The sequence below is a fragment of the Schizophyllum commune genome, assembly GCF_000143185.2.
Source record: "Schizophyllum commune H4-8 unplaced genomic scaffold SCHCOscaffold_2, whole genome shotgun sequence".
Classification (NCBI taxonomy): Eukaryota; Fungi; Basidiomycota; class Agaricomycetes; order Agaricales; family Schizophyllaceae; genus Schizophyllum; species Schizophyllum commune.
Window position 1 is genome coordinate 1,297,591 of NW_026089539.1, and position 23,453 is coordinate 1,321,043.

General features: G+C 57.5%; 9 protein-coding genes across 9 annotated transcripts; 2 read left to right on the forward strand and 7 right to left on the reverse strand.

The window, feature by feature from the left end:
• Positions 1-34: 34 nt before the first annotated feature.
• SCHCODRAFT_02610332 (uncharacterized protein) lies at positions 35-3,456 on the reverse strand. The gene is made up of 6 exons (XM_050344420.1): positions 2,928-3,456; positions 2,864-2,872; positions 2,418-2,813; positions 1,343-2,363; positions 795-1,290; positions 35-738 (listed from the first exon to the last, which is right to left on the reverse strand). Exons 1-6 carry the CDS (start codon positions 3,259-3,261, stop codon positions 244-246), a joined length of 2,751 nt encoding a protein of 916 aa, XP_050202151.1. The 5' UTR covers positions 3,262-3,456; the 3' UTR covers positions 35-243.
• Positions 3,457-3,460: 4 nt separating this feature from the next.
• SCHCODRAFT_02150009 (uncharacterized protein) lies at positions 3,461-4,836 on the reverse strand. The gene is made up of 2 exons (XM_050341936.1): positions 4,235-4,836; positions 3,461-4,186 (listed from the first exon to the last, which is right to left on the reverse strand). Exons 1-2 carry the CDS (start codon positions 4,464-4,466, stop codon positions 3,603-3,605), a joined length of 816 nt encoding a protein of 271 aa, XP_050202152.1. The 5' UTR covers positions 4,467-4,836; the 3' UTR covers positions 3,461-3,602.
• Positions 4,837-5,207: 371 nt separating this feature from the next.
• SCHCODRAFT_02662780 (SURF1-domain-containing protein) lies at positions 5,208-6,214 on the reverse strand (the record flags this gene model as incomplete). The annotated part of the gene is made up of 4 exons (XM_003037443.2): positions 5,208-5,292; positions 5,340-5,445; positions 5,493-5,881; positions 5,934-6,214. The coding sequence occupies 4 exons, from the start codon at positions 6,212-6,214 to the stop codon at positions 5,208-5,210; spliced, it is 861 nt and encodes a 286-aa protein (XP_003037489.1).
• A 49-nt stretch (positions 6,215-6,263) lies between these two features.
• SCHCODRAFT_02610336 (uncharacterized protein) lies at positions 6,264-10,046 on the forward strand. Its single transcript, XM_003038774.2, has 10 exons — positions 6,264-6,329; positions 6,383-6,510; positions 6,558-6,700; positions 6,748-6,823; positions 6,871-7,009; positions 7,056-7,240; positions 7,289-8,328; positions 8,380-8,529; positions 8,583-8,667; positions 8,717-10,046. Exons 1-10 carry the CDS (start codon positions 6,322-6,324, stop codon positions 9,943-9,945), a joined length of 3,183 nt encoding a protein of 1,060 aa, XP_003038820.1. The 5' UTR covers positions 6,264-6,321; the 3' UTR covers positions 9,946-10,046.
• A 79-nt stretch (positions 10,047-10,125) lies between these two features.
• On the reverse strand, positions 10,126-11,221 carry SCHCODRAFT_02610340 (uncharacterized protein). Its single transcript, XM_003037442.3, has 6 exons — positions 11,185-11,221; positions 10,974-11,133; positions 10,586-10,910; positions 10,414-10,525; positions 10,315-10,364; positions 10,126-10,264 (listed from the first exon to the last, which is right to left on the reverse strand). The coding sequence occupies exons 1-6, from the start codon at positions 11,213-11,215 to the stop codon at positions 10,253-10,255; spliced, it is 690 nt and encodes a 229-aa protein (XP_003037488.1). The 5' UTR covers positions 11,216-11,221; the 3' UTR covers positions 10,126-10,252.
• A 635-nt stretch (positions 11,222-11,856) lies between these two features.
• On the reverse strand, positions 11,857-14,292 carry SCHCODRAFT_02662783 (uncharacterized protein; the record flags this gene model as incomplete). Its single annotated transcript, XM_003037441.1, has 2 exons — positions 11,857-13,624; positions 13,676-14,292. 2 exons carry the CDS (start codon positions 14,290-14,292, stop codon positions 11,857-11,859), a joined length of 2,385 nt encoding a protein of 794 aa, XP_003037487.1.
• Positions 14,293-16,288: 1,996 nt separating this feature from the next.
• Positions 16,289-17,107, reverse strand: SCHCODRAFT_02610347 (uncharacterized protein). Its single transcript, XM_003037440.2, has one exon. It carries the CDS (start codon positions 16,887-16,889, stop codon positions 16,440-16,442), a length of 450 nt encoding a protein of 149 aa, XP_003037486.1. The 5' UTR covers positions 16,890-17,107; the 3' UTR covers positions 16,289-16,439.
• SCHCODRAFT_02721048 (uncharacterized protein) lies at positions 16,992-20,078 on the reverse strand (the record flags this gene model as incomplete). The annotated part of the gene is made up of 6 exons (XM_050347087.1): positions 16,992-17,809; positions 17,865-18,624; positions 18,676-18,750; positions 18,805-18,991; positions 19,044-19,937; positions 19,978-20,078. The coding sequence occupies 6 exons, from the start codon at positions 20,076-20,078 to the stop codon at positions 17,445-17,447; spliced, it is 2,382 nt and encodes a 793-aa protein (XP_050202153.1). The 3' UTR covers positions 16,992-17,444.
• Positions 20,079-20,179: 101 nt separating this feature from the next.
• On the forward strand, positions 20,180-22,510 carry SCHCODRAFT_02565147 (uncharacterized protein). Its single transcript, XM_003038772.3, has 4 exons — positions 20,180-20,239; positions 20,290-21,941; positions 21,992-22,139; positions 22,186-22,510. The coding sequence occupies exons 1-4, from the start codon at positions 20,224-20,226 to the stop codon at positions 22,407-22,409; spliced, it is 2,040 nt and encodes a 679-aa protein (XP_003038818.1). The 5' UTR covers positions 20,180-20,223; the 3' UTR covers positions 22,410-22,510.
• Positions 22,511-23,453: the final 943 nt, after the last annotated feature.

Here is a 23,453-nt window from a genome sequence, read left to right on the forward strand (position 1 = left end):
AGCGTGTTCCAGGGCAGAATGAAGACTAAAGTAAGACGAGGAAAACGATTGTTGAATGTAGGGACCGCATAATGGACCTTTAAATACGTGTATTTATATGTACAGGTACGATATCAACATCCAGGGAGCAGAGCATAGGCGACGACCGGACAGCGAAAGCACGGCGAGCGAGGTGAGTAAATAATGGTGGGGATGGGATAACGAAAGGGGGGATGTCCAGAAGACATAAGCGAGATACACAGCTCAATCCACCAACCGCACGAACCAACATATCCACCAGAACAATACCCCTAGCTGCGTGAGCACGACTGCGATCTCCGTTAGCACGGCGATCCACTGGAGAATGATGCCAATCCAGAAGAAGGGGAGCACGATGTAGCGCAGCCCGTCATGCTCGATTAGCTCCAAGCGGAAGTGTGCCGTGGAGGATAAGGCGGTACGTATCTGAAGGAACGTGACCGCAGTGGACCCCCAGAAGAACAGCGCAGAATACACCCAGTGCATGAACGAGCGCTTTGGTATTCGCTTGATTGGATACCGCTTCGCCTCGCCAGTGAACTCGTTGCGGTAGAGGGGGATGATGAGGAAGTCCATCACATCGTCGCCGATCCGCTTGCCGTACGTACGCCAGAAGGGGGTTATAGTATCCAGCAGGAAAGTCAGCAAATTCATGCCAACCTCCCAAAATTGCTGGTACTGGTCTCGATAACTCTCTTCCAGCGTGACGATGGTCGATAACTAAGAATAACAATGAGTACGGTGATAGAGCGGTCAAATAGGTGGAATGCACGAACCTCCGGGTAGACGACCGATGTATGGGCGAGCGCGGCATTGTAATCCGACTTCGTCTCCGCATGCAGCACTTGCACCCGCTGGAGCACCTGGGTGACATTCCGAGCCTGGACATAGATTTCGTTCCGGTGGCCTTCGAGCGCAGTGATGGTGGTCAATAAGGAGGAGATGGAATCGTCAAAGATGCTGCCCGAGGTCTCCAATTTCCCAGAGCTGCCAGCCTCGCTCAGGTAGTTTTGCAGTGTCTCCTGCTGCTTGCGCAGTCGCTTGTGAATGTCGTCCACAGCTCGGTACCCGCGCAGCCGCCTCGTCGACCCAGTGACAGCGGCAGGATCATGACTGAACGCGTCGAGAACTTCTTGAGGCAGTGACTTGTACGGCAAGCCAAGTGCACGGGAGATGTTGGACTGAACGTTCTCATACTCCTTGACATTGCCTGCCACCCTGTGCAACAGCTGACGCAGCCGAGAGTTCTGCGACATCGTGGACTCCAGCAGCCTTGAATCAAGATGAGTCTACGGCGAACCGGATGAAAAACAAATGGACGTACTGCGCTTTCTGCTCGTACTCTCGTCGTGTTCGCTCCTGGGTTGCGTGCCGCTTTTGCGAATCCTGACTCTCCTTCCTCGTCGATGGCAGCGACCTTCGAGCCAATATTCGTCGTGGTAGCGCCCGGTGTTGTATGAACGGCGACGACTTCGCCATAGCAGCTCGCATCTCCGGATCTGGTGTTCCCTCGTCCGACGGCGGTATGATATTCAACGGAACGTCCGTCAAGTCGGGAGACTGCGACTGTGGCTCCCGCGAATGACTTCGGCTATGGTTGGTGACACGGATGTTGGGCATGTCCGCGGGGTCGTTGAGATCCATGACGGGGTACCGGCCGGGCTTCTTAGCGTGATTGTCTTCGTGGCTGGACGAGGAGTGAGGCGCCGAAGAACCTTCACTTTCGCTAGCCTGAGGCTTGGGGTTGACAGGCGACGCGCCTGGCAAGCCGGAGGCGCTGCTATAGTTGCTGCTATACGCGGAGTCGATACTGCGACGCGAGCGGTGGTCCAGCGAGCCGCGCAAGGATTCGATGAGGGGTTCGAAGCTGACACGACCATTGCTCTCCGGAGAGAAGCGCTGGTTGAGGGAGGGCTTGAGGGAGAAACGAGAGGCTGAGCGCGAAGGGAACGAGAAGGGTGCTGACTGGTAGGGAACGGAGTGTGAGGTTCTCGGGGAGGAAGCCGGGGATGAGGGCTCCTCCGTGATAGAATGTATATTGTGAGCGCGGGTGTATGCATCGAGGGTGAGGGCAGTGAGGTTCCATGGCGGTCGCGGTTTGTCCTTGTCTCGCTCCTTCTTCGGCTTGTCGAGATGCTTGAGCCATACGAAGGGTTGAGACTGCTCCATAGCACTTCTGATGGATTCATGCTGGCCGCCATACCATCGGGCGACGTCGAGTAAGTTGGAACCGTTCGCGACCTTTGCTTGGAGGAAGGAGTATCGCTGGGTCAGCTGCTCGTTGGTAATAGCAGCCTTATGCAAGGTCTGCGGGGACGCGCTGTTGCGTATTCGACGAAGGCCCTCTGGGGTAAGAATGAGCCACTGCCTTGCCACATAAAAGCCGTTCAGCGACGCACCTACGAACTGGTTCTCCTGCTTCACGAGATCACTCTGGTTGAGCAAGGTCTCCTTCTCCTTCCCTTTCTTCTTCGACAATGTCAACTTCCACCGCTTCTCCTCTTTCTCCTCTTCGTCTGCCGTATGCACAGACCAATCTAGAGTATTCCCTCCGTCGAGTGACGTGGGCACGGGATGTACGTTGGTAACATCCGTCTTCGCAGGGGTGCTTGTAGAGGGTGCGAAGTCGATGTCCGCTGGTACGCGCATGGGTGGGGGAATGAGGTGAAGTGGTTGATGAAGACTGGAGCGGGAGGACGCCTGGGATCGCTGGCCGCCTGGCGAGGCCTTGATGCGAGCCTCTCGTCGAGCCTTCATCTTGATAGCACGCTGTACTTCTTGGATGAGCCTGGGATCTTGCACATAGTCAGTACCTTGCCGCGCGCTCCACAGACGACTCGTCTACCTTCATGAGCTATAACGAATGCATCGTCAGCCCCCGCCCATCCCTCTGAGCAGATAACACGCACACAAGTCATATTCGTCCGAGAACGTCCCCAGCGACAGATCATCTGCCGACAGCGACGTATTCCCCGCCTCCCGCGACGTCTCCGGCACGGTGCCGATGAGTGATATGGGCCGTCGCCTGGGCTTCACAGGCGCAACGCCGTTATACGCATACTTCCCGTCCACAGACACCACTCTACGGCGCGCAGAACCATTTCTGACTGATGACGGGTTCGCGCTCTCTGAGGACGAGTACTGCTGGGGCGCAGGATCGGGAAATTGCAGACGGCGGCGGGGGAGCGACGACTGCGCGGGGCGCGCCTCGAAGGGCGACTGATGGTATTCTTCCGAGCTCATCGGCGGCGGAGGCGAGGGCGAGGGGTGTTATCTGCGCTGGTGGTGGCGCATAGAGGTGGTAGGTACAGTGCGGTGATAGCTTGAGGTCAGAGGAGGCGCGCAGCGGTAAGCACCAGCTACTCAGGGGTTTCACGTGGCGGCTAGGCATCAATCCGAACCTGCTCCGAGAGGGAAGCGTGCCTCACAGGCGAGGTGGTTGCTCAAAGTCCACAGTCAAGTAGCAGTTGATTCCAGCCAGAGGTAGCGCGTATACAAGGTGATTATGCTCATGATATGATAGAATAGATAGAAGAGACCTCCTTCATGAGGCAGACCCGCACAACCCCCATCGACCCTGGCACTCAAGCTGTCGTCTTGAAAGCTAGTGGCGAGGGCTGGCGGTTGATCTTCGAGAAGATCGCCTGCACGGTGTTGGCGCGCTTCAGCTTCCTTTGCGACGACGGTGGTAGCGCGGCGGCCTTTGGACGGTGCAGATCTGCACGCTCAGGCATGCCGACCTTACCCTCCTCGATAACGGATGACAGTGACTCGGACCGCGGACGCGGCATGAATGGGTTGAAGCGCGAGAGAGGTGCAAGGCGCTTTGGAGGAGAAGAAGGAGGATTGACTGTCACTCGGGAGACGTGCGAGTGCGTGGACGCGGTAGTCGGAGCTGCTGAAGGGCGACGAGGGCGAGTACTTGATGAAGTGGAAGGTGGTGCAATCGACGCGCTCGACGACTGCCTCGGCCTGTGAGTAAAGCCCGCTGCCTTACGATGCGATGTTGTATTTCTGGGAGTTGGAAGCGGAATCATACGCCCACGATGAGCCTTCGCGAACTCAGGGATCGGTGGGCTATCCGGAGGACAAGGGGCGAAGTTTGGGGTTGGCGGCGGTGACTCCGAACACTCTGAATCAGAGTCCGCGACCGGAAAGCGGTAGCGTTCTGTTGACGCATTAGCTGGTGGCTAATCTACCTCAGCAGCAAACTCACCAAGCTCTGAGTTCATCGTCTTCTTCAACGGAGATGGTCTGCGCGGTGCGTGAGAGTCACGACCCTCTTCCCGCCGGTCACGCCGAGAGGCGCCAGATGGGGGGTGGGGGTGTCTGTCACTCGCGAGGCTCTGTTGCTCGGCTTCCTGGGCAGCCCTCCTAGCTCGCGCGCGATTTTTGGCCAGATGGGCGCGCTCTACATCGTGCTGTATGCGCTCTTCTAAACTCTCCATCAACGATTGCCTCGACGGTCTACCACCGACTACCACGCACCTTCCTCCTTCCGCATCCTGAAGTACGTGTCGTCCTCCACATCCGGATCGAGCCAGCCCGCAAGATACTCAGGACTGAAGTCGCCCTCGTCCGTAAGTCCCATGCCCGCCTGCGCTGCCCTGATAAGCCTCCGTCTCGCCTCAATCCCGCAGGGTGGCAGCTCCGATCGTCGGGGCGGGCTGGGTTGTACGGTCACAGGCGTCGGTGTTGACAGGAGGCGACGATGGCGGGGAGGAGTGGTCGGGACGCGTTCCATGGTGGGTGGATCGGATATGGATAGGGTTGGATAGTGAGCAGGTGGCTTGAGGCGACTGATACGACGGTAGATGAAGAGTGAGATTAGCAGGCGTACGCGCCCATTATAAGCGCGCGCGATCGGTGGCTCCGACCATTCAAAGAACAAAGCAGGCACTGCACGTGTGGAGACACGCGGCGGCATGAATAGACATGGACCATCGGGCAGTGTCGACGGGTTTGAGGGACAAAGCGAAAGGCAGGAAGGAGGTACACGATGAACGCGCACAGATCTATAAGGAGTCAACGTGTTCATAACAATAGGAAGGCTGTACCACGGCATACTGGACTGCGTTAGGTACTTGCCTCAATGCAATCAACCTCCAACCTTTCAGGCAAGTGGGACGTGCGATTCAATAATACAGTCGGATTGGAGTGGTGGTTCGTCGTAGCGGTACAGAGATCTATCATCGTGGGAGGCTGCGTCCCCGAACTCTGTTCTTCTTGATAAAGCGAAAGAGCATGACGGATGAAATGGCTGACAGGCCCCACCTACGTCTTGTTAGTAAACAAAGTCCTTCCGGAATGTCTTCGCTTACCAGGTGAGGACATAGGACAGATGCGAGTTGCGAAGGTTGACAGTGGCTGGCCGGCCTACTGGAATACCTTTGTCCAACCTCTCCATAATCTGACCGGTGTGACCGTCTGTAGAAGCTCAGCAATGAGCTCGCAGTGCAACACTGAGCACATACCAAAGATCTCCTCGAAGAAGACAGGCTGCACGTTAGCCTCTTTGCCGCCCGCATACTCGGCCATGGCGTCCAAGTCCCTCCAGTACCAGAACTTCTCCTTCGGATCATTGTCTGGCGTGAATGTGTTCCGAGGCTGCGACAGGCGGATGAGTCCGACGACCTCTACTTCGCCCTCTGGCTTGTCGAAGGTGCCGCTGTCGCCTAATTCCTTCGGAACGAAGCCGCGATCGACAAGTACAGTCGACCCGTCCTGGCGCATAAGCGGGGTGATTACTTGGTATCCGTTCTCCCCCTCGAAGACTTTGGGTCCCAGTAGCATGGTGTGCGCATGATCCCACTTCCCATTCGCCTTGACTTTGCGCCAGGTGAACTCTGGGAGGACAGAGATGCTGCGAACCGGAGTAAGCTCTTCCGCACACCACGACACGCAGCACTACGCACTTGACTTGACGAGGCAAAGGCAAGGGGTCGAGCTGCAGCTTCTCCGTAAGCTCGTCGATGAGGTCAATCTTCCACTTCAGGCGCTTGAGCTGCCAGGAGCCAAGCGCGAAGGTGAATACAGGGAAGATGGCGACTAGGCCGACGATGGGCGTGAACCACGACTCAGTCTTCGGTTTGTATATTGTGGGGGCCGTGATGTTGCGCCGCGGGACGCTGTTCGGCGCCCTGGGGCGCGGCGGGCGCCATGTCTTGCTCGCGAACGCGCGACGGAAAGAGAACATGCAGGACTCCGAAAGCGCGCGGTGAAGTCGACTTTCCCACGCCCGGCTCGGCTTGTTCCCCTCCTCATCGCATCGCGGCTGCGCGTCCCGTCTTGGCTCCTCCGACGATGAGCATGTACGCTCCCGCAGCCCGCAGCACTAAGACGACGAGCGCTGACGCGTCTGCAGGTACGACGATGGCATGCATCTGCCGACGCGGCCAGTCGACAAGGACAAGGCCGAGGCAGAGCTGGTTATAAACATCAAGAAGGCGACGAGTCCGGAGGAGACGGCGCCCAAGCAGAAGCATGTTCGGAGTGCGTATCAGTGCCGACATGACTGGAATATGTCTGACAGGGCGTAGAGTGCATCGTCTTCACCTGGGATTATCACTCCTCGATCTCGTTCTGGAGCGGCCTTCGGGTGCAACCCATCCTTTCGGATGAGGTGCAGACGTTCAAGGCTCTTATTACGGTACACAAGGTCCTGCAAGAAGGCCATCCAGTGGTGCGTGTGCTCCATCCGGGCTGGCATTGCCTCTCACGGCTCTGCAGACGATCAAGGAGGCCCATGGTCAGACGGCGTGGCTCGAGACTTGCGCACGCACAGTGGGGGTGGATTCTGCAAGAGGTGCGTACGATATATATCGGTAAAACGCGTCCTAATCGGGTACATAGGCTACGGGCCTCTGATTAGGACATATGTCCAGTTCATCCTTGCCAAGCTTCGATTCCATCGCCTCCGCCCGGAATTTAACGGCCTCTTCGAATACGAGGAGTATGTGACGTTGAAGGGGATCGATGATCCCAACGAGGGGTACGCGTCATGTCGCGCGCGTCTATCACCACTCATTCCCCCTCAGCTATAAGACGATCTCCGACCTTATGGGCCTGCAGGATATGATTGACTCCTTCCAAAAGATGGTCTTCTCGCACTTCGGTCACTCTTCGAACAACGAATGTCGCATTTCTGCCCTTGTACCTCTTGTCAAAGAGAGCTGGGGCATTTACCGCTTCATCACCAGCATGATGCGCGCCATGTACCGCAGTACGCGTGTTCCACCCTTTTATGCGGCATAACACTGATAACGCCTAGGAACCAATGATACCGAGGCCCTCGAGCCCCTGCGACAGCGCTACATCTCTCAACACCACGCCCTTCGCAAGTTCTACTACGAATGCTCTAATCTCAAGTATCTCACTGGTCTCATTAATGTGCCCAAACTTGGCCACGAACCTCCTAACCTCATGGACTCCGGCGACGCTCCTGACCTACCTGCTCGACCTCGCACTACTGCGCCGAAGTCCCCCACGCCCCCGCCTGCTGCTCCGACGCCGGACATGTCTGCTGCTAACGAGCAAGCACGCTTGCTGAAACAGTACGAAGATCAGCAGGCTGCACTCAGGGCACAGCAAGAGGCGGAGGAGCGACAGCGGTTAGCGCTTCAGCAACAACAACAAATGGAATTCGAGCAGCGCCAACGGGAGCAGGCAGAGGCCCAGCGGCTCGCGCAGGAGCAGCTACTGCAGCAGCAGATGATGTACTCCAATCAGGCTGCCGCGGAGCAGGTGCAAGCCCTTGAGTGTGAGCTGCTGAACATGCGTGGCCAGTACGAGCGCGACCAGATCTTCCTTGAGCAGTACGACCGCCGCGTCAAAGCGCTCGAGGCCGAGCTAGCGAATGCGGGGCAGACCATCGGCGCGCAGATGCAGAGCAAGGACGAGCTCATCAAGCAGCTGCAGGACCAGGTCACCCTGTGGCGCAACAAGTACGAAGCGCTTGCGAAGCTCTACAGCCAGCTGCGCACGGAGCACCTCGACATGCTGTCCAAGTTCAAGAACATGCAGCTCAAGGCGAACTCCGCGCAGGAGGCAGTAGACCGCATGGAGAAGATGGAGCGCGACTTGAAGGCCAAGAACCTCGAACTTGCGGACATGTTGCGCGAGCGCGACCGTGCTCGGTTCGATATGGACCGGCAGAAGAGCGCGCACAAGGAGGAGATGGACCGTCTGAAGCGCGAGCTTGACTTTGCAAACGAGCGCGCGGAGGACTCGTCGCGCAACAAGAACAACGAGGTCTCGCATGTCATGAGCCGGTACAACAGGCAGATCGCCGAGCTGGAGGATACCCTGCGTGTGCGCCTCAATAATTTTGAACAGGTGACATTGTGGCTGACTTTTTTGTAGTCCAAGCAATTCCAGATCGACGACCTGATGGCCAAGTTGGAGGACATCCGCAGTGAGGTGGACAGGGTTCGCGAGGAGAAGGACGCCGAGATCGAGGTCCTGCAAGCAGGCATGGATGCAACCATCCAGCAGCTCGCAGAGGCGCAGCAGGTCAGTCAGCGCGTATGCTGCTTCTTTGTCCCACTTTCTCACGACACATATAGAGCCAAGGCATCGCCGACGAGACTACGAACGCACAGATTGACACGCTCATTCTCGACAACCGCAAGAAACTCAACGACATCATCGGTGAGTCTATGACTTTACTGGTGTCCTTGGTATCTGACTGTCACGAAAGACTCCATCCTGCAGGCTTGCGTGCAGAAGGTCGACGATGCTATCTACGAACTCGAGTCGCCAACACAAGCCGGCAACACCAATGCGACGCCCGAGTACACGCTGTCCATGATCGAGAAGGCCGTCAACAACGCGACCGACTTCGCCACCATCTACAGCCTGTACCTTGGCGGTGAACCTGGTGGCGAGCACGTCGAGGTCATCAAGGCCGCGAACGAATTTGCGCAGTCGCTCTCCGAAGTCCTCATCAACACCAAGGGTGTTACCCGCCTCGCGAGCAACGATGATGCGTCTGACAAGATCATCAACATTGCGAAGACGGCAGGTGACGTCGGCTTGCGGTTCTTCCTCAACCTGCAGTCGTACAAGATGGACCTCCTGCAGCCGACACAGCGCAGGGACGTACCCATGCGGAACAACGTCGAGACCCGCAGTGCGCTCTCGAAGCTCTCCGAGATCATCGACGGCTTGGTGTCGAAGGAGATCAAGTCTGACCTCAAGAAGGGTGACATCGGTGACATGGTCGAGCGGGAAATGCTTGGCGCCGCTCGTGCTATCGAGCTCGCCACCCAGCGCTTGCAGGAGCTCATGTCGCGTCCACGCGATTCGTCTCGCTTCAGCGCCGTCGACTTGCAGGTCCACGACTCCATACTCCAGGCTGCTATGGCGATCACGAGCGCCATCGCTCGCCTCATTCAGGCCGCCACGGAGTCTCAGCAGGAGATTGTGGCGCAGGGCAAGGGCTCGAGCACGACCCAGCAGTTCTACAAGCGCAACAACCGCTGGACAGAGGGTCTTATCTCCGCTGCCAAAGCCGTCGCCTTCGCTACCAACCTGCTCATTGAGAGTGCCGACGGTGTGCTGTCCGGCACGCACTCGCTCGAGCAGCTCATCGTCGCCTCGAACGAGGTTGCGGCCGCGACTGCTCAGCTCGTCGCTGCTTCTCGCGTCAAGGCTAACCTCATGTCCAAAACCCAGGAGCGCCTCGAGCTCGCCGCGAAGGCTGTCACCGAGGCCTGCAAGGCGCTCGTGCGCCAGGTCAAGGCCATCTCCGCCCGGGAAACCGAGGAGGAAGAGGTCGACTACAAGAACATGGCGACGCTCGAATTCAAGAAGCGCGAGATGGAGCAGCAGGTGGAGATCCTCAAGCTCGAGAAGGAGCTTGGGGCGGCGCGGCATCGGTTGGGCGCGATGCGTCGGGCGGGATACCACACCGACGAGACCGACTGAGGCTGAGGCGGCGTGCTCATTTACAGATGTGGAAAGGTGGACAAGGGAATTTATATGTATACGCCTTCTGAATATTCGGATAATCATTCTTTCATCGTAAAGTCCAGTTGTGAGAGGCAACTGCTGTACTTTGAAAAGCTGACACCGGTATGAGTCCTGGCGAAGAGGTGTTGGTCAAGGAGGTCAACTCGTTGACGGGGTCTATGATCAAGAACATCATTCATGGCAAAAGGCTACACCTAGACTGAGGGAACTACTCTTCTACGACGCTCAGAATATACCAGCGCGCGTATATGAACCATTGGTGTTACCCGAAACGCTGCATGGGAGAGGTCAATCACAGCGGAATCGAGAAGACACATCGCTCACGATGAAGGCATTCATTCCGCCGAACATGCCACCAGGGAGCTCAACGACGCCTACACGTTCACTCAGCAAGTTTCCCTTGCTCTTCGCGATTACACGCACCTTTGCCGAAGTCGGGTATGCCGTCCAAAATGGCATTTGTCTCTTCGCCTTCGTCTAGGACTGCCTCTGCGAACTTGCTCGGTGGCATGGCGTAAGGATGCGACTGGTACCACTATCAAGACATGCTCGTCAGTCTCATCCTCGTTGCAGTACAAGACGTAAGTGGACTCACGTCCTGTAGCCACTCTTCCTGTTCCTTAGCCTTCTGCACCTTTCCTTGGCGTAGCAGCAGCCTCCACCACTCTGCGCGTGCCCATAGGGCACTTACTTGACCCATTTCCGGGATGCTCAAGTCCGGCATGATCTTCTCGAACTCTTCTAATGCCTCTGCCTCCCTCTCCGGGGTACGCGCGAGCGCTACGGCACGGGTGTAAATGGGGATTACGTCTCGCTTGCCGCCCTGGGCCCGATTTACGACGAAGTCGAGGTTCGGCAGGGCAGATGCGATGAGCGTTGGCTTCGCGTACTTCTTGAACTGGGACAGCTGCCAGTGGCATCTGTGTTCCACGATTCCAATCAACAACTAAAGTAAGTGCGAAGTGTACGGGGTAAACACGTACTTGTCCAGGTTGTCATCCAGAACGGCGTCGTAATCAACACCAGGAGGCATCTGGTCGCGGGTTATGCCCACCTCGGGGAGTCGTGCTTCATCTCTTGTCTCAAGAACTTCGCGCAGTTCCTCGAGGAGTTCGATAGCTTTGGCGTAGTGTTCTTGCGGGACTGGGAAACAGCATTATAAGACCAGGAAGCAAGGGGGAGGATAGAACGTACCCGAACGGACAGCGACGTTGAGGGGATCCATCGTGGGCGAAGGCAAAGTGCGTAACGTTGCCCTGTAAACTGCGCATTATATACACTGTGGCGCTGTCCACCAGCACATGCGCGAGAATAGGCTGCGCGGCAGGGTTGCAGGGCCCCGCCGAAGATTGGGTGAGACATGCTCCACCGGGCGTACTGAAGAATGCAATTCAAGGTTCCCTTAGACGAAGGAAGGCCTGCGGAGGGCCATGCACTGTGAGCCTAGCGAGGCAATACGAGAATCCCAGAGCTATGTGCATTAGTGCTTGACACTGCGATTGCAAGGTGTGTACATGCGTATGTGCCTTCTATTCCCGAGTGATATGCAAGCGCCATCCAAAGTCGTATCGCAAGTGACCGTGTAGTGAGAAGAAAACGAACGTGATTCCGGGACCCAGGGACAGTGGCATGGCGGGAAGTGACTGCGAGAAGGTAGCGAGAGTGAGTATAGGATACGTGAGGAAGAAAGGAAACAACAGAGAAAAAGAACGAATTGTTCGAGGTTCCGAGGCGACGTGCACTACAAACACGCCCCTGGCGCGAACGATAAGGCCAACACTGGCTGGAGTAAGTAGAGACTACATAAAGAAGAATAAGTAAATAACCAATGCTAAGTATCAGAGAAGGGACGAACATCGACCGAGGCTATTCGTAGTCGCTCCTGGTCGAGTCGAAGGACTCGCGAGCTAGGTCGAGGAAGCTATCATGCGTGTCTCCTGCTCCCTCGAAAATGTGGTTTATAGAATCGGTGTCCAGCTCGCCGTCCGATGGATCATCCTCGTCCTCGACGTCAAAGCTGAGGAAGGAAGGTTTGCGCATGATGGACCGACGCTGAGTCACCCGTTCCATCGACTTCTTCGCCGAGAGGATCTTCCGCGGCGGTGGCGAAAGCGGCGAAAACCCATCCACCGCTTCCGACGCTTCCGCCTCCGTCTCAGGAGGGGGAGGGCCTGGAGCAGGTGGTGCGGGAGGACCTTGCCGCGTCGAGGGACGATTACGTCGCGGAGGGGGAGGGAGTGCCTGAGGGGAAAGGAACAGCTGTTCTTCTGATCGCTGCCTGAATGAGGCTGCAGACGAGTTCGTGGCCGTAGAAGGTCGCGAGACTTGCGGGACAGAGCCTGTGCTCTTCCGCGAGACCATGGACGTGCTGCGTGACGGCATGGCGGTGAGACGATGTACGGAAGGCGGATATTCCTCCTCTCCAGTCTCGTCGGACAGACATGTCGACGACGATAGGATAGAGTTCCCTCGTTGCCGGATGTACGGCTGGCGTTGCGCCTCCTCCTCCAGGGCCATACTGGCCTCCACCTTCAGCATATCAGCAGGTGACATGATATGCTGCGGTGTATACTCCTGCTGCTGCTGCTGCTGTTGCTGCTGCGTCGTCGACGGCGGACTTATAGGTCTAGGTGGTTCCGACGGCCCTTCATCCCAGAACGACGACGGCTGGTGGAATGCGGATAGTGATAGCGGCGCGCGCTGCACGTGCTCTGCTGCAAGAGGCAGACTGAATACCGAGCGAACGTCTTCGTCAGTGTCCGGGCCCTGTGATGTCGACGGACGCCGCATACTGGAACCGGAGAAGAGACGCTTCCGCGTAGACCCCGGACCACTTCGTCTGTGGTCTGTCGTCGACGCGTCGGGTGTGCCAGGCAGAGAAGCGTTCGTCGTCTGCGGAGAGGAGAGGGGTGTACGCGGATGATGGAAGGATCTCTGCTTTCGCGGTTGCCTGTCCGCGTCGCGCTCGGGAGGGGGTGTGGGGACAGTAGGGACCGGCGCCTTTTTGACCAACGCCTGATGCGATAGCGACTTCTTCAGCGTCCGCGACGGCTGCGAGCCGGATGACCGAGAGCTTGAAGGCAGGCTACGATCTATATCATAGCCACCCAATGGCTGGAAGTCCCTCTCCCATGGCCTTTTCTCGCGCTCTCTAGGGCTGAGCGGGCGACCATCCCAGCTAGTAGGCGACGCGAAGAACATATCGTCGGGTGAGTCATGTTGATGAATGGAGTTAGATGCGAAGTCGGCGTCATCGGCTGGGAGTGAGGGTGGTGGGGGAAGTTCAGCAGCAGGTGGTGCAGTGCTTGGTCCGGCGACAATGCGAGAAGCTGACGCTTGGCGTACGACTACTCTTGGGGACGTGCGAGGCATCACATGAGTAGGAGGAGCGACCTTGGGGACTGCGTCGTCTCGAGGAACGAATTTGTGTCGCAACGATGTGCCCACATCTGTCATGCCCCTCGGGCGGGTGGGCGGCCGTGAGATCAGAGTGGTGGGGTCAGGTTGACTAAGGCGCGGCTCCTTGAGTGTCTGCGAGGAATGCATATTGGAGGACATGTTATCCCAAGCCGACCCAAGCGATCCATCTCCCGAAAGGAGTGAGGCTTTGCGATGAAGATTACCGGGCAGTCTACTATAGGCGTGTTAGTCGGGTGCAATCGTGGCAAAGAATTAGGAGACGCACGCGTTGGGTATCTTTGGATGTCCATCTGCAGAGGGTACGGGCGACATCGTCGTGGGACTGCTGCCCGTATCACCAGTGTATGTGGAAGAGGAGGACGCGTAGGAGGAACGGTGCGTCGGGCCCCGCGCTTCAAGCTTCTTCGACACGTATTCGGGGACAGAAGTATTCGAGTATGCGGACAGACGGTTGGGATCGGACGGGGAGTTTGGAGTTGCAATGCCGCGTGCAGCGAAGGGATCGAGGTCCGAGAGTGTGAGCAGGGACTGCCGTTTGCCCACCGGGTCCTGGTATAGGTCCGGAGGTGTCCGGGGCTCGATGGAGTCCGTCCTCGAGCGAGTCGACGACACGGACTTGGACGGGGGACGGTTGGCATACTTCTTGGGCGGCTTCGGGGAGAGAGGGGACTGCAGGGCTGGAGGGGGCTGCTCAATGGCGAGTGCAGGCGGGCGTTTCGTTGATTTGAGCCCAAGGGCCGAGGCCAGCGTATTGAATTTGTTGCCGGAGACTTTGGGCTGGGAGTCGCGCTTCTCCGGTGTAGGCCTGCGCGCAGGATCCTTTGAGTTGGGCTTGGAGGGCCACCACCCGCGTGAGTCGGAGGACGGGAATGTCGAGGACATGGCGTTCGTGAACGATATGTGCGGGGGAGACGAAGGAGCGAACAGGTACGGAAAGAGCGGCCCCTACACCGTGTACGGCGAGTTGGCGCGGGCGCCGTGGGCTTTAGAGGGGGCGCTACCGGCGGCACGCGGGTGTTCACCCAGAAGATAGGGCTGGGATCGCACGCAGAGGTCTACGACGCGGAGATGGTTGGCCTACGCTGGGGACTACAAGCTGCCCTGCATTTCGTTGAGACTCACCCTAACACCAAGCACATACACCTCTTCGCCGACAATACCTCTGCCATAAGCGCCATCTTCGACCCGCTCCCAAAGAGTGGCCAGATGCACTGCATCGAATTCCACAAGCAGGCCTGCGAGTTCCTCGACGGCGGCCCTACACGCACGCTGAACATCGCTTGGGTACCCGGGCATCAGGACGTTCGCGGGAACGACGAAGCCGATGAACTCGCCAAAGCCGCCGTCGAGCTAGGCAGCACCCTCCCTGGATCGCGTGCAAATGCGATTCGACGCGCGAAGGGCCGCGCAGCTCGCGAGTGGAAGAGCGAGTGGGAGAGGAAGCGACACGGTGGGCACTTCGCTGCAGCCAATCGCCTCCCCCCCTCCCTCAACCCTACAAAACGCTTCAAAGAGACACCCCGCGAGGTGTTTGGTCGCGTCTTACAGACACGTACCGGACACGGATACACGGGCGAGTTCTACAATGATTTCCTTCGTGATGTCGACAGTGACTGCCCCTGCGGGGAACTCCTACAGACGCGACAACATATCCTGGCAGAATGCCCACAATACGAGGAGCACCGCTACCTACTCCGCGACGTATCCCGCGGCCTCTCGCTCCCAGTTCTATTGGGAACGAAGAAGGGGATTACAGCCCTCACGGAATTCATAGCGGCGTCCGGCGCATTCACCAAAACCGGTGCACCCCGTGCACCTCCATCACTCCCTACCTGGGAGCAGGAACCCGAGGTACGACAGGACGACGAGAACGACGAGGATGGATAGGAGGCCCGGCAGCCCAACCCCGTGCTTAGGTACCTTTCCCCGTCCCTTATCACCCTTTTTCTTGTTCGTTTGCGATACCCCGAGACACACGACACACGCACAAAGTGCTTTTACCTATTATATCACCATTTAGCTCAACCACAGTATCGCGACGGACAGCAGTACGAGCAGCAGCCTCGGGACTTGTAGATTATTACCACGGGTATGCGAAGGGCCCTGCCGGGCTTCCGGATGGAGGGAGTACTGGCGGAGGACCGCGTCTTAGCTTCACCTTAGCTTGTAGCGGTATAGAAGTGCAGAGTTTAAAAAAAAAAAAAAAAAAAAAAAAAAAAAAAAGGTACGGAAAGAGCGCTAACGGCGACGGCGACGTCGACCACAGGGCTGGCCGGCGTCAGCGGCGGCGGTGGCAGTCGTCTCTTGGGAGCGTCGGCGGCAGCGTCGAGCGCCGGTCGTAGAAGTATTCAGAACATGGAACAGTGAGAAGACGATCATGCGCGGTGCGAAAACGGCTGGTGTTGCTATGTGACATTGCAAAAAACATACGCAAAAATGATAAGCCAATGATAAGCCCCAATCAGGACATACTTCTCCGCAGATCGGGCCGGCCGGCCATCGCACGAGAAACCCACGTGCCTTCATTAATCAGTGCCGAAGTTGATTTCAGGCACCTGCGCCCACAACCGCCCATGTTTGTTGACCTTTGGAGAGAGGTGGGAGGGTGGTCGAGGTGGTATTCTCTGCCCTAGCCCACTTTCTTCTCGCCTCGCCCTCCCTCATTCTGTGACAATGACCGAGTAAGCGCAATCCATGATTATTTTGGGCGCACCCCAGTCCGCCGACTTTGACATACGCCACATCGCTTCCGGTCACAAGAACGCCGGGGAACATCCGCAGCCTCTTGCTCATACGCGGGCGCTCTTATCCTGACATTTCAGCGCGGTTCAGCTGCTTCCTGCGCTGGACGATCACCCTGGTCGCCAGCGGTCAGGTTGTGAGGTTCAAGTATTGCCAAGCAGAGCAGCAAGGAATGGCTATTGCGCTTTACAACGTCAAGGCACAGGATTGCATGCATCATCGTTTGAGGGCCCGAGTTGAGAGAAAGCGAGAATTGCGTCTACACTGTCCGAGTCGATCAACATCAATCATCCTCGAAAGCCCGCCGGCTTCGCAACCTCCTCCACTTCGAAAACCGCCTTCACGAGGCGGACAGCATCCTGCCATTCCTCCCAGTGTCTATCGCTCCCCAATTCAGTAGCATCCCCCGCGTGAAGGGACGCCCTCAGCAGCATCGCTTTGACGGCAACGTCGAATGGCAAGCCATTGGTCTTGCAAAAGTTGAAGCCCTTCGCCTTACGCGAGATACAAAAGGTCTCCGCGGGGCAGTCTACATCGTCGATGGCGACGCTGTTCTGCCCGAAGTAGGACTTGATGTAACGAAAGTCCTGGTTGGTGGCGTTGCGCTTCCTATAGCCCATCCACTCGGGATGCTCCTCCACAAAGTCGACGATCCGATGGACGTCGGACACGATGTCATCGTAGACGCTAGCCCACTTGTCGGCGTCCTGGATTCTCCAGTAGTGCGTGAGGCCCATGATATGCGAGGCGCGTGTAACGTCGAGAGGATGTCAGTGAGATGGGTAGAAGCTTCTGGTGCGCTGTCTAGTCCCACTGCCGCGCACGACCCTATAAGGACTTCCTTAACCAGGAGTCACGATCACCAGCCATCCTCGCTGCCGCCGGTCCCGGCGGCTCGTGGCCCGCGAGCCATATCTGCCGCAAGCGAGATCGCCATCTCATGGCTGACCGCACCGTTTACGTCCTGCCCCCTGCACTGGAAAGACTTGATGGATTTACGTCTCGATGGACGGTCCTGGATTGGTCCTGGGCAGCCTCGCCACCCCTCAATTTTAGGCTGAGAATCCGAAGTGCTTCGCGGCAGGTCCCGGAGGTGGGTATGTTCGATTTGCGAGGGGAGCAATTATGGCGAAGTCAGGGTTGGGGCGTTATCGAATTTCTTCATCCTCCCATCTCCCCTCGCTAAGAGTACCCTTGATGTGTTTTGAGTAGGGGGCGGGCTTGCGGTGGGACGAAGTGAACAAGCGGGAGTCGTCAAGCATCGCTGGTCATTCGAATAGAAGTCATAGAAGTCAGGCGGGACCGCTAGAGGGTACGCCCTGGTCATAAGACTCGACGCCAGAGCCCAGGCGAGGGGTAGCTCTATGGCTGGCATCCACATGCGATACCGGAACGACCGACGAAGATCCTCCCCTGCTGCGATCGTGATCTTCTGCATGCAAAGAAGCGGACGCCGGTGATGCTGGAATGGCGCGCTCCCGCGGTGGGGGTCGGGACTTTCCGCCATATATCTGACTCTGAGCTTCACCAGAGCCCGCCGAACGTAAGCCAGCAGACGCCTGAGCAGCATAGGTGGCTGGTGTGGAGTAGATGTACTTCGGTTCGGGCGGGATGTCGTTTACCGCGCGGCCAGACTCAACGCACTGGCGGCAGAATCCTGGCCATAGGTGTGAGTATACCCGATTGAGTAGGAGGGAGACGGGGGAGCTCACGGCCAGCCATGATGAGAGGAACATTGGTCCGCTGGCAGGAGAAGCAGCAGATAGGAGAAGTCTGCGACAGGTTAATTCTCGCTGCGTCATCCCGGCGCTGGCGCTTCGCAGGCGGCGCAGCGCTCGACGAAGCTGGGTTTGGGGAATTCGGCGAAAGAGACTGCGATGCGTCGGCCGTTTGGTGCAGGGCGGGGTGGGATGTCGAAGAAGACGCCGCATACGGCGCGGTCGGAGGAGCTCGTGCTTCACCTACTGGACCAGTTTCCCGCGTACTTTCGGGCGCACCTTGAAATCGCCGAGGGCTGACGTGCATTACGACCTTGGAGGCAGAGTTATGGTAGTCACCGGGGCGATGAGAATTCGCGCTCTGCTCGTATGGTCGCACCAGCGTGATCACCTCGGAGACGGGCACAGCAGGAGCGGGAGTGGGCGGTGTAGTTGGCGGAGCGCTGCTTTTACCCTGTGGTGGCCCACGCTGAATGTCGGCCAAGGCGATGGCGGCGTTGGTCTTACGCTTTTCCTGAGATCGGGCGCTTTGGTGAACCGTAGAGGCTTTCCAGAATGCGGGTTCGTTCGCAAAGGCCGGATTGTCGCCAGGAGGTGTATACATCCCAAACGGGTCCCGCTGCCCTCGAACAAACTCGGTGGTGTCTGGCCTCGTACTTGTAACAGGTCTTTCCTGCACTCGCTGGCGCTTGGCGCGTCCAAAGTTCTGATCCCATGCTATGTTCCTCATGGGGTACGTGGAATTGGCGTTAATCTATATAAACGAACGTGAGCAATTGCATGTCGTGCGAGGATCGGCACGCACAGATGATTGAATGCGAGATAAGAGGGTGTCGTTCTTCTTGAGCTGGTGGGCTAGAAAGCATGGCGGTTTCTGCTTCTGGTGAATTTTCAGCAAACGATTGATCACATACACCCAATCAGCTGTGTTTACCATCTGCTCGACAATGGCTTTATTCCTCTCTTGGGTGATCTCGTCGCCGGCCCAACGCCGCACCGTATCCCACAGAGCGCTCGGGGCTTCCGTCAAGTGCAGCACAACGAGCTGGGGCGCGTCGGATTCGTTTGGTATCGTCGTAACCGTGAGCTCGATGTCGTATGTCATACCAGCGGACGTAGAACTGCGAAAACGCTAAGCCCAACACTCAGCCTCGGGCTAAGCGACATGCATACCTTTGTGACAACAATTTACAGACCGTAGGTCCCCGAGGGACAATAAACCTCTCGCCTATGGCCTCGCTAAACTCAATCGCAATGTCAAATTCCCTGACCAAAGGTTGCGTTGCATGTATCGACTGAGTGGACATTACTTGGGGCACGGGCTGCTGGGGTTGAGGCGATTGTGGTACAGGAGGATATCGTGTTTGCATAGAGTCCTGAGGACGGTTGGGAGGTGGTGGTCCGGGTGCAGAAGATGCGGGAGATGCACGCTTGAGCTCCCTCACGGCTTTGCTGAGCTCTCGTAGTTGGTCGGGGGTCGCTGTACCCTGTGATGCGGCAGCAACGATATTGCCCAGATGTTCATCGCACGCTGCAGCAGCAGCGACTTGGTGGATGAGAGACTGAGTGATTCCTGTGGGTTGGGACGCTGGGGACATGGGATTCTCAGCAGGCGCAGGTAGCGAGCTGGTCGCACGAGACGGGCTTGCAGATGGGAGTGCAGTCGGTCCGTCATGGTTGTCGGCGGCATCAGGTACCTCATATGCGCGCTTGAGCTGCCCAGCCGACATAGTCAGCAAGGCATGATCAGGGTAGGGGGATGTCTTCCAGCTTTGCGGGTCGTAAGCAGGATTCGGTGCTGGAGCCGCTGTACTCGAGGCGCGAAGGCTCAAGGGAACGGGTGATGGACCATTATAAGATAATGTTGGGAATTGGTCCTGGTAATGAACTTCGTAGAAGGCAACATCGTCGAAGGAATGGGGGCCAATCTCAACGTTGCACCTTGCGCGTCGCTGGAGGGTATGAGAGGGGGGTGGGGGTATCTTGCCAGGTCGGCTAGTGAATCTCGGGAAAGTCTTGAAGATAAGACGATCTCTTGATTGGCGAAGGGCACATAAGACAACACCGCTGCAGCGCTTCGTATCAGCACGGGGCAGATCCAAGGTACGGGCCTGCTTGCCTTTCAGCTACGGTTTTGAGAGACGATTGATTCTCTTCGTTGCATTCCCAGCCCGGTTGATCGCCCACTGGAAGCTCCAGGGCTGGCATGCTTCGCTTCCGCGTGCTGGACGCGGTCAGGCTGAGTGAAGATGATGATCGGAAGGCAAGTCGGACGCGTCGGTGATCAAATACAGAATCCCTTTGTTCTTCCCACCACCATCATCCGTACTGCTCGCTATACTTGCTTAGAAGAATGACTTCCCGCGTCCGTGAGTGGGGCGTATCTTATCTGACATTGAGATACTCATATTTTGCATAGAGAAGGGCGGTGCGATCTTCAAGCCCGTTGTGAAAGCCCGTCCCAGGGCGTCTAATGCACCTCAGTCGACGCCGTCCGCGACCCCATCACGAAGACAAAGCTCTGCGCTTCCAGATAGCCAGATAACAAGCCAGTCTAACCCCTCGCTACCATCTACCAGCTCAGCTGCCCGGCCGCCCCTATCCGTTTCTCTGGACGATGTCCCTCCACCTCGGCCCAAAGAAAATGTCCATCCACCAGCGACTTCGCGTCCACCTGCTGAAGAGAACTCACAAGATGCGGGAGGACCACTTGAGACGCCGACACGATCGGCCATGCCACCGATGCTGCGTGCCGCTGCACCGACACCTGTCAATCTGGCTCGAGCCAGCAGCGCCGTTCCCACTGTAATTTCTACACCGAGTAGGCCTGTTGTGCCTCCAGCGTATACTACCCACCAGGCGTCCCCTTCAACGCCAGCTCGTCCGCCTGACTTGCAGCGTCTTCCTCCTCAGCTCGTCCCCTCGCGTCCAATAAGCACCCCCTCCGCAATACAACCGCCAGCCCCTGGATCTCGACCTCCCGTTCCGATCACCCCCACTCCTTCTAAGCCTCTACAAGCCGGTCTTTCGCTACCTGCATCGCAACACAGACTCGCAGATGTGTCTATGGCGCCGCCCGCGATCCCTTCTGCGCAGCCGCCAATCGTACAAAGTCAACTCCCTTCACAGGCGATCCCTGCCGCTTCAGAAGCCGGCCCCTCCCAATCTCAGACCGTAGTCCCTACTCAGGCGTCTACCTCTGCGGACGATCCGCCTGCTGCAGCAGAGCCATCTGAGGACGAAGCACAGTTGTCTACTTCGAGGCGGACGCGCTCGAAAGGGAAGAAAGCTGCACCGGCCGCGTCTCAAGACGACGCGTTTGCTCCTCCGACTAGACCGAAGCGAGGGAGGAAGAAAAAGTCAGATGTGACGGAGGGGGAGGAGGCCACCGAGAAGGAGGCTCGCCCGAAGCGCAAGCGTCGCGCGAAGACTGCTACGACGGAGGACGACGAAGAAAAGCCGACGCGCAAGCGCAGGAAAAAGGTACCTGCATTCGACCCCGACGCCGATCCTGGTGAGGAGATTGACCCGACGACAATCACCATGGCTGAGCTCTGCGAGGATACCGGCCAGGGCCGCGTCAGTAGTAGGGCTATGGAGGTGCAGGACAGTTGGGCGGCGTGGAAGGTGCGGTCGAGGGAGTACCGCGCTCGGCTTATGGCCAAGAAGGAGCGGAAGAAGTTGGGGAAACCGGAGGACGAAGAGGAGGAAGAACAGAACGCTACCGCGAAGGACGCGCCGGAGGGTGATTCGCCCGCCAAGCAGGCTGTTCCGGACGACACGCAGGCGACTGTGGTGGAGGCGAATGGGGACGGTGATGAGGACTCGGATGATGACTTTTATGGCAACTTGAAGGCCAGGGACTACACCACGCAAGTTCGTCTGGGTGCTGGCGCAAGCATCGTCATCGACGAGGAGTCCACGCAAGTAGACCGAGCGGCTGACGAAGATACGTCGGGCTACACGCACGTCGTCGAGCACGACCGAACTAAGTTCATCAACTCGAGCACATATACGAAGAAGGTGCGGGGCTCGAGATGGAGTGCCGAAGAGACGGAGCTCTTTTACGATGTACGTTTCTCATTGTCGTTGCCAACTGCACTTGCTGATACGACTTGTAGGCCTTGCGACAATACGGCGAGAACTACGAGCTAATCGCTATCATGCTCCCTGGCCGCGACCGGAAGTCCTGCCAGAACAAGTTCAAGGCAGAAGACAAGAAGAACCCCCATCTCATCAATGCGGCACTCAAGAGCAATGTTCCAATAGGTATGCCCTCCTCGTCGCATCCATGATCCAGCTAACACGTGCGCAGACATGCAAACTCTCTCCCGGATTACCGGGAAGGACTTCTCTGGGCCAACACCGGAGATCCGTGCACCTACGCCACCACCTCAGCTCCCTGTGGACGGCTCCCCTCGCAGCTCGCCCGAAGTCTCGAAACCAAAAGTGAAGAAGCGCGGGCGCAGCAAATCGGCACTTAACGATGGGGTGCAGGTGATAGGGAGCATAGACGACTACGATATGGACGCGGATTAAGTTCGCTGTCGAAGTATTTCTTGACTGTGCCGATGCTCAAGCTTGTATTCCGTCCTGTATCAATAATTTCCGCAAGCCCGACTGCGCTGGATCTGATGGCGAAAGGCTTTGCGAGGACTTAGCCTTTGTCGGCGGCTGCCCCCTCGCTGCTGTTATGACTGACTCCAAGCATAATTTCGAGGTGGTTGCGAAGGCGGATTGTGGCGTTGCACGTGCATGAACGTCAATTCCTGTCAGTGTCACTGTCAACGACGCGTCTTCCTTCTTGAAGTTCTTCTCCTGGCCTTGTCGCGTCTTGTCTTTCACCACCACCATCCTCATCGCAGGCAGTCGCTGCCGCAGTCTCCAGGTCATTCTCCGCTTCCATGCCTCCTCGTCGTGCTCCATCAAGCGGCTCTGCCATTCCGTCTCGCGCGTCCAGCCCAGCAGCTGCGGACGAGGATGAGGTGATTGTACTCGTTACGAATTCGTCGTCCGACTGACGGAAGTTCAGACACCCTACTTCGACTCCATCGACGAGCTGCAATCGCATGTATGCGCCGTTGCCACAAATGCGACCGCGCTGCTGACAATGAACTCGTCACGCAGGGTATCAACGTTCAGGACATCCTGAAGCTCAAGGTGCGTTTCGACCACCAACCTTCAGAGTATCGGCGCTGACGCTCTCCTCCCGCAGTCTGCTGCTATCAACACGGTGTCCGGTGTGAACATGACCACGCGCAGGCAATTGCTCAAGATCAAGGTGCATATATGCGCTTCACCTCGGACCTACGGACTCACGAAGTATAGGGCATGTCAGAAGCGAAGGTAGAGAAGATCAAGGTGCGTGTCCCTTTAGTTTCCGTAGCGTCTGCATCCGATCGTCAGCACAGGAAGCAGCCCACAAAATATTGGTGCGAACAACGCTACTTCAATCTCGCGTCGAAGGCTGACTACCTGCCAGGGCTCCTCTTTCGCGACCGGAGTAGAGATTCAGGACAAACGAAAGCGCGTCAACACCATCAGCACAGGGAGCAAAGCGGTAGATGGGATCCTTGGTGGTAC

What these genes read in the sequence shown, in the direction of transcription:
- SCHCODRAFT_02610332 (XM_050344420.1), bottom strand. Translation starts at nt 3,261, where the DNA reads ATGAGCTCGGAAGAATACCATCAGTCGCCCTTCGAGGCGCGCCCCGCG. An exon ending in GAGTACGAGCAGAAAGCGCA is followed by an intron (nt 1,291 to 1,342) that starts GTACGTCCATTT and finishes TCTTGATTCAAG; the next exon opens with GCTGCTGGAGTCCACGATGT. An exon ending in CATCGGTCGTCTACCCGGAG is followed by an intron (nt 739 to 794) that starts GTTCGTGCATTC and finishes TGTTATTCTTAG; the next exon opens with TTATCGACCATCGTCACGCT.
- SCHCODRAFT_02150009 (XM_050341936.1), bottom strand. Translation starts at nt 4,466, where the DNA reads ATGGAGAGTTTAGAAGAGCGCATACAGCACGATGTAGAGCGCGCCCAT. An exon ending in GACGATGAACTCAGAGCTTG is followed by an intron (nt 4,187 to 4,234) that starts GTGAGTTTGCTG and finishes ATGCGTCAACAG; the next exon opens with AACGCTACCGCTTTCCGGTC.
- SCHCODRAFT_02610336 (XM_003038774.2), top strand. An exon ending in ATCGATGATCCCAACGAGGG is followed by an intron (nt 7,010 to 7,055) that starts GTACGCGTCATG and finishes ATTCCCCCTCAG; the next exon opens with CTATAAGACGATCTCCGACC. An exon ending in GATGCGCGCCATGTACCGCA is followed by an intron (nt 7,241 to 7,288) that starts GTACGCGTGTTC and finishes GATAACGCCTAG; the next exon opens with GAACCAATGATACCGAGGCC.
- SCHCODRAFT_02610340 (XM_003037442.3), bottom strand. Translation starts at nt 11,215, where the DNA reads ATGGATCCCCTCAACGTCGCTGTCCGTTCGG. An exon ending in AGGAAGAGTGGCTACAGGAC is followed by an intron (nt 10,526 to 10,585) that starts GTGAGTCCACTT and finishes ATGTCTTGATAG; the next exon opens with TGGTACCAGTCGCATCCTTA. An exon ending in CATACCCGACTTCGGCAAAG is followed by an intron (nt 10,365 to 10,413) that starts GTGCGTGTAATC and finishes GTGAACGTGTAG; the next exon opens with GCGTCGTTGAGCTCCCTGGT.
- SCHCODRAFT_02610347 (XM_003037440.2), bottom strand. Translation starts at nt 16,889, where the DNA reads ATGGGCCTCACGCACTACTGGAGAATCCAGGACGCCGACAAGTGGGCT.
- SCHCODRAFT_02565147 (XM_003038772.3), top strand. An exon ending in AGACGGAGCTCTTTTACGAT is followed by an intron (nt 21,942 to 21,991) that starts GTACGTTTCTCA and finishes TACGACTTGTAG; the next exon opens with GCCTTGCGACAATACGGCGA. An exon ending in CAAGAGCAATGTTCCAATAG is followed by an intron (nt 22,140 to 22,185) that starts GTATGCCCTCCT and finishes ACACGTGCGCAG; the next exon opens with ACATGCAAACTCTCTCCCGG.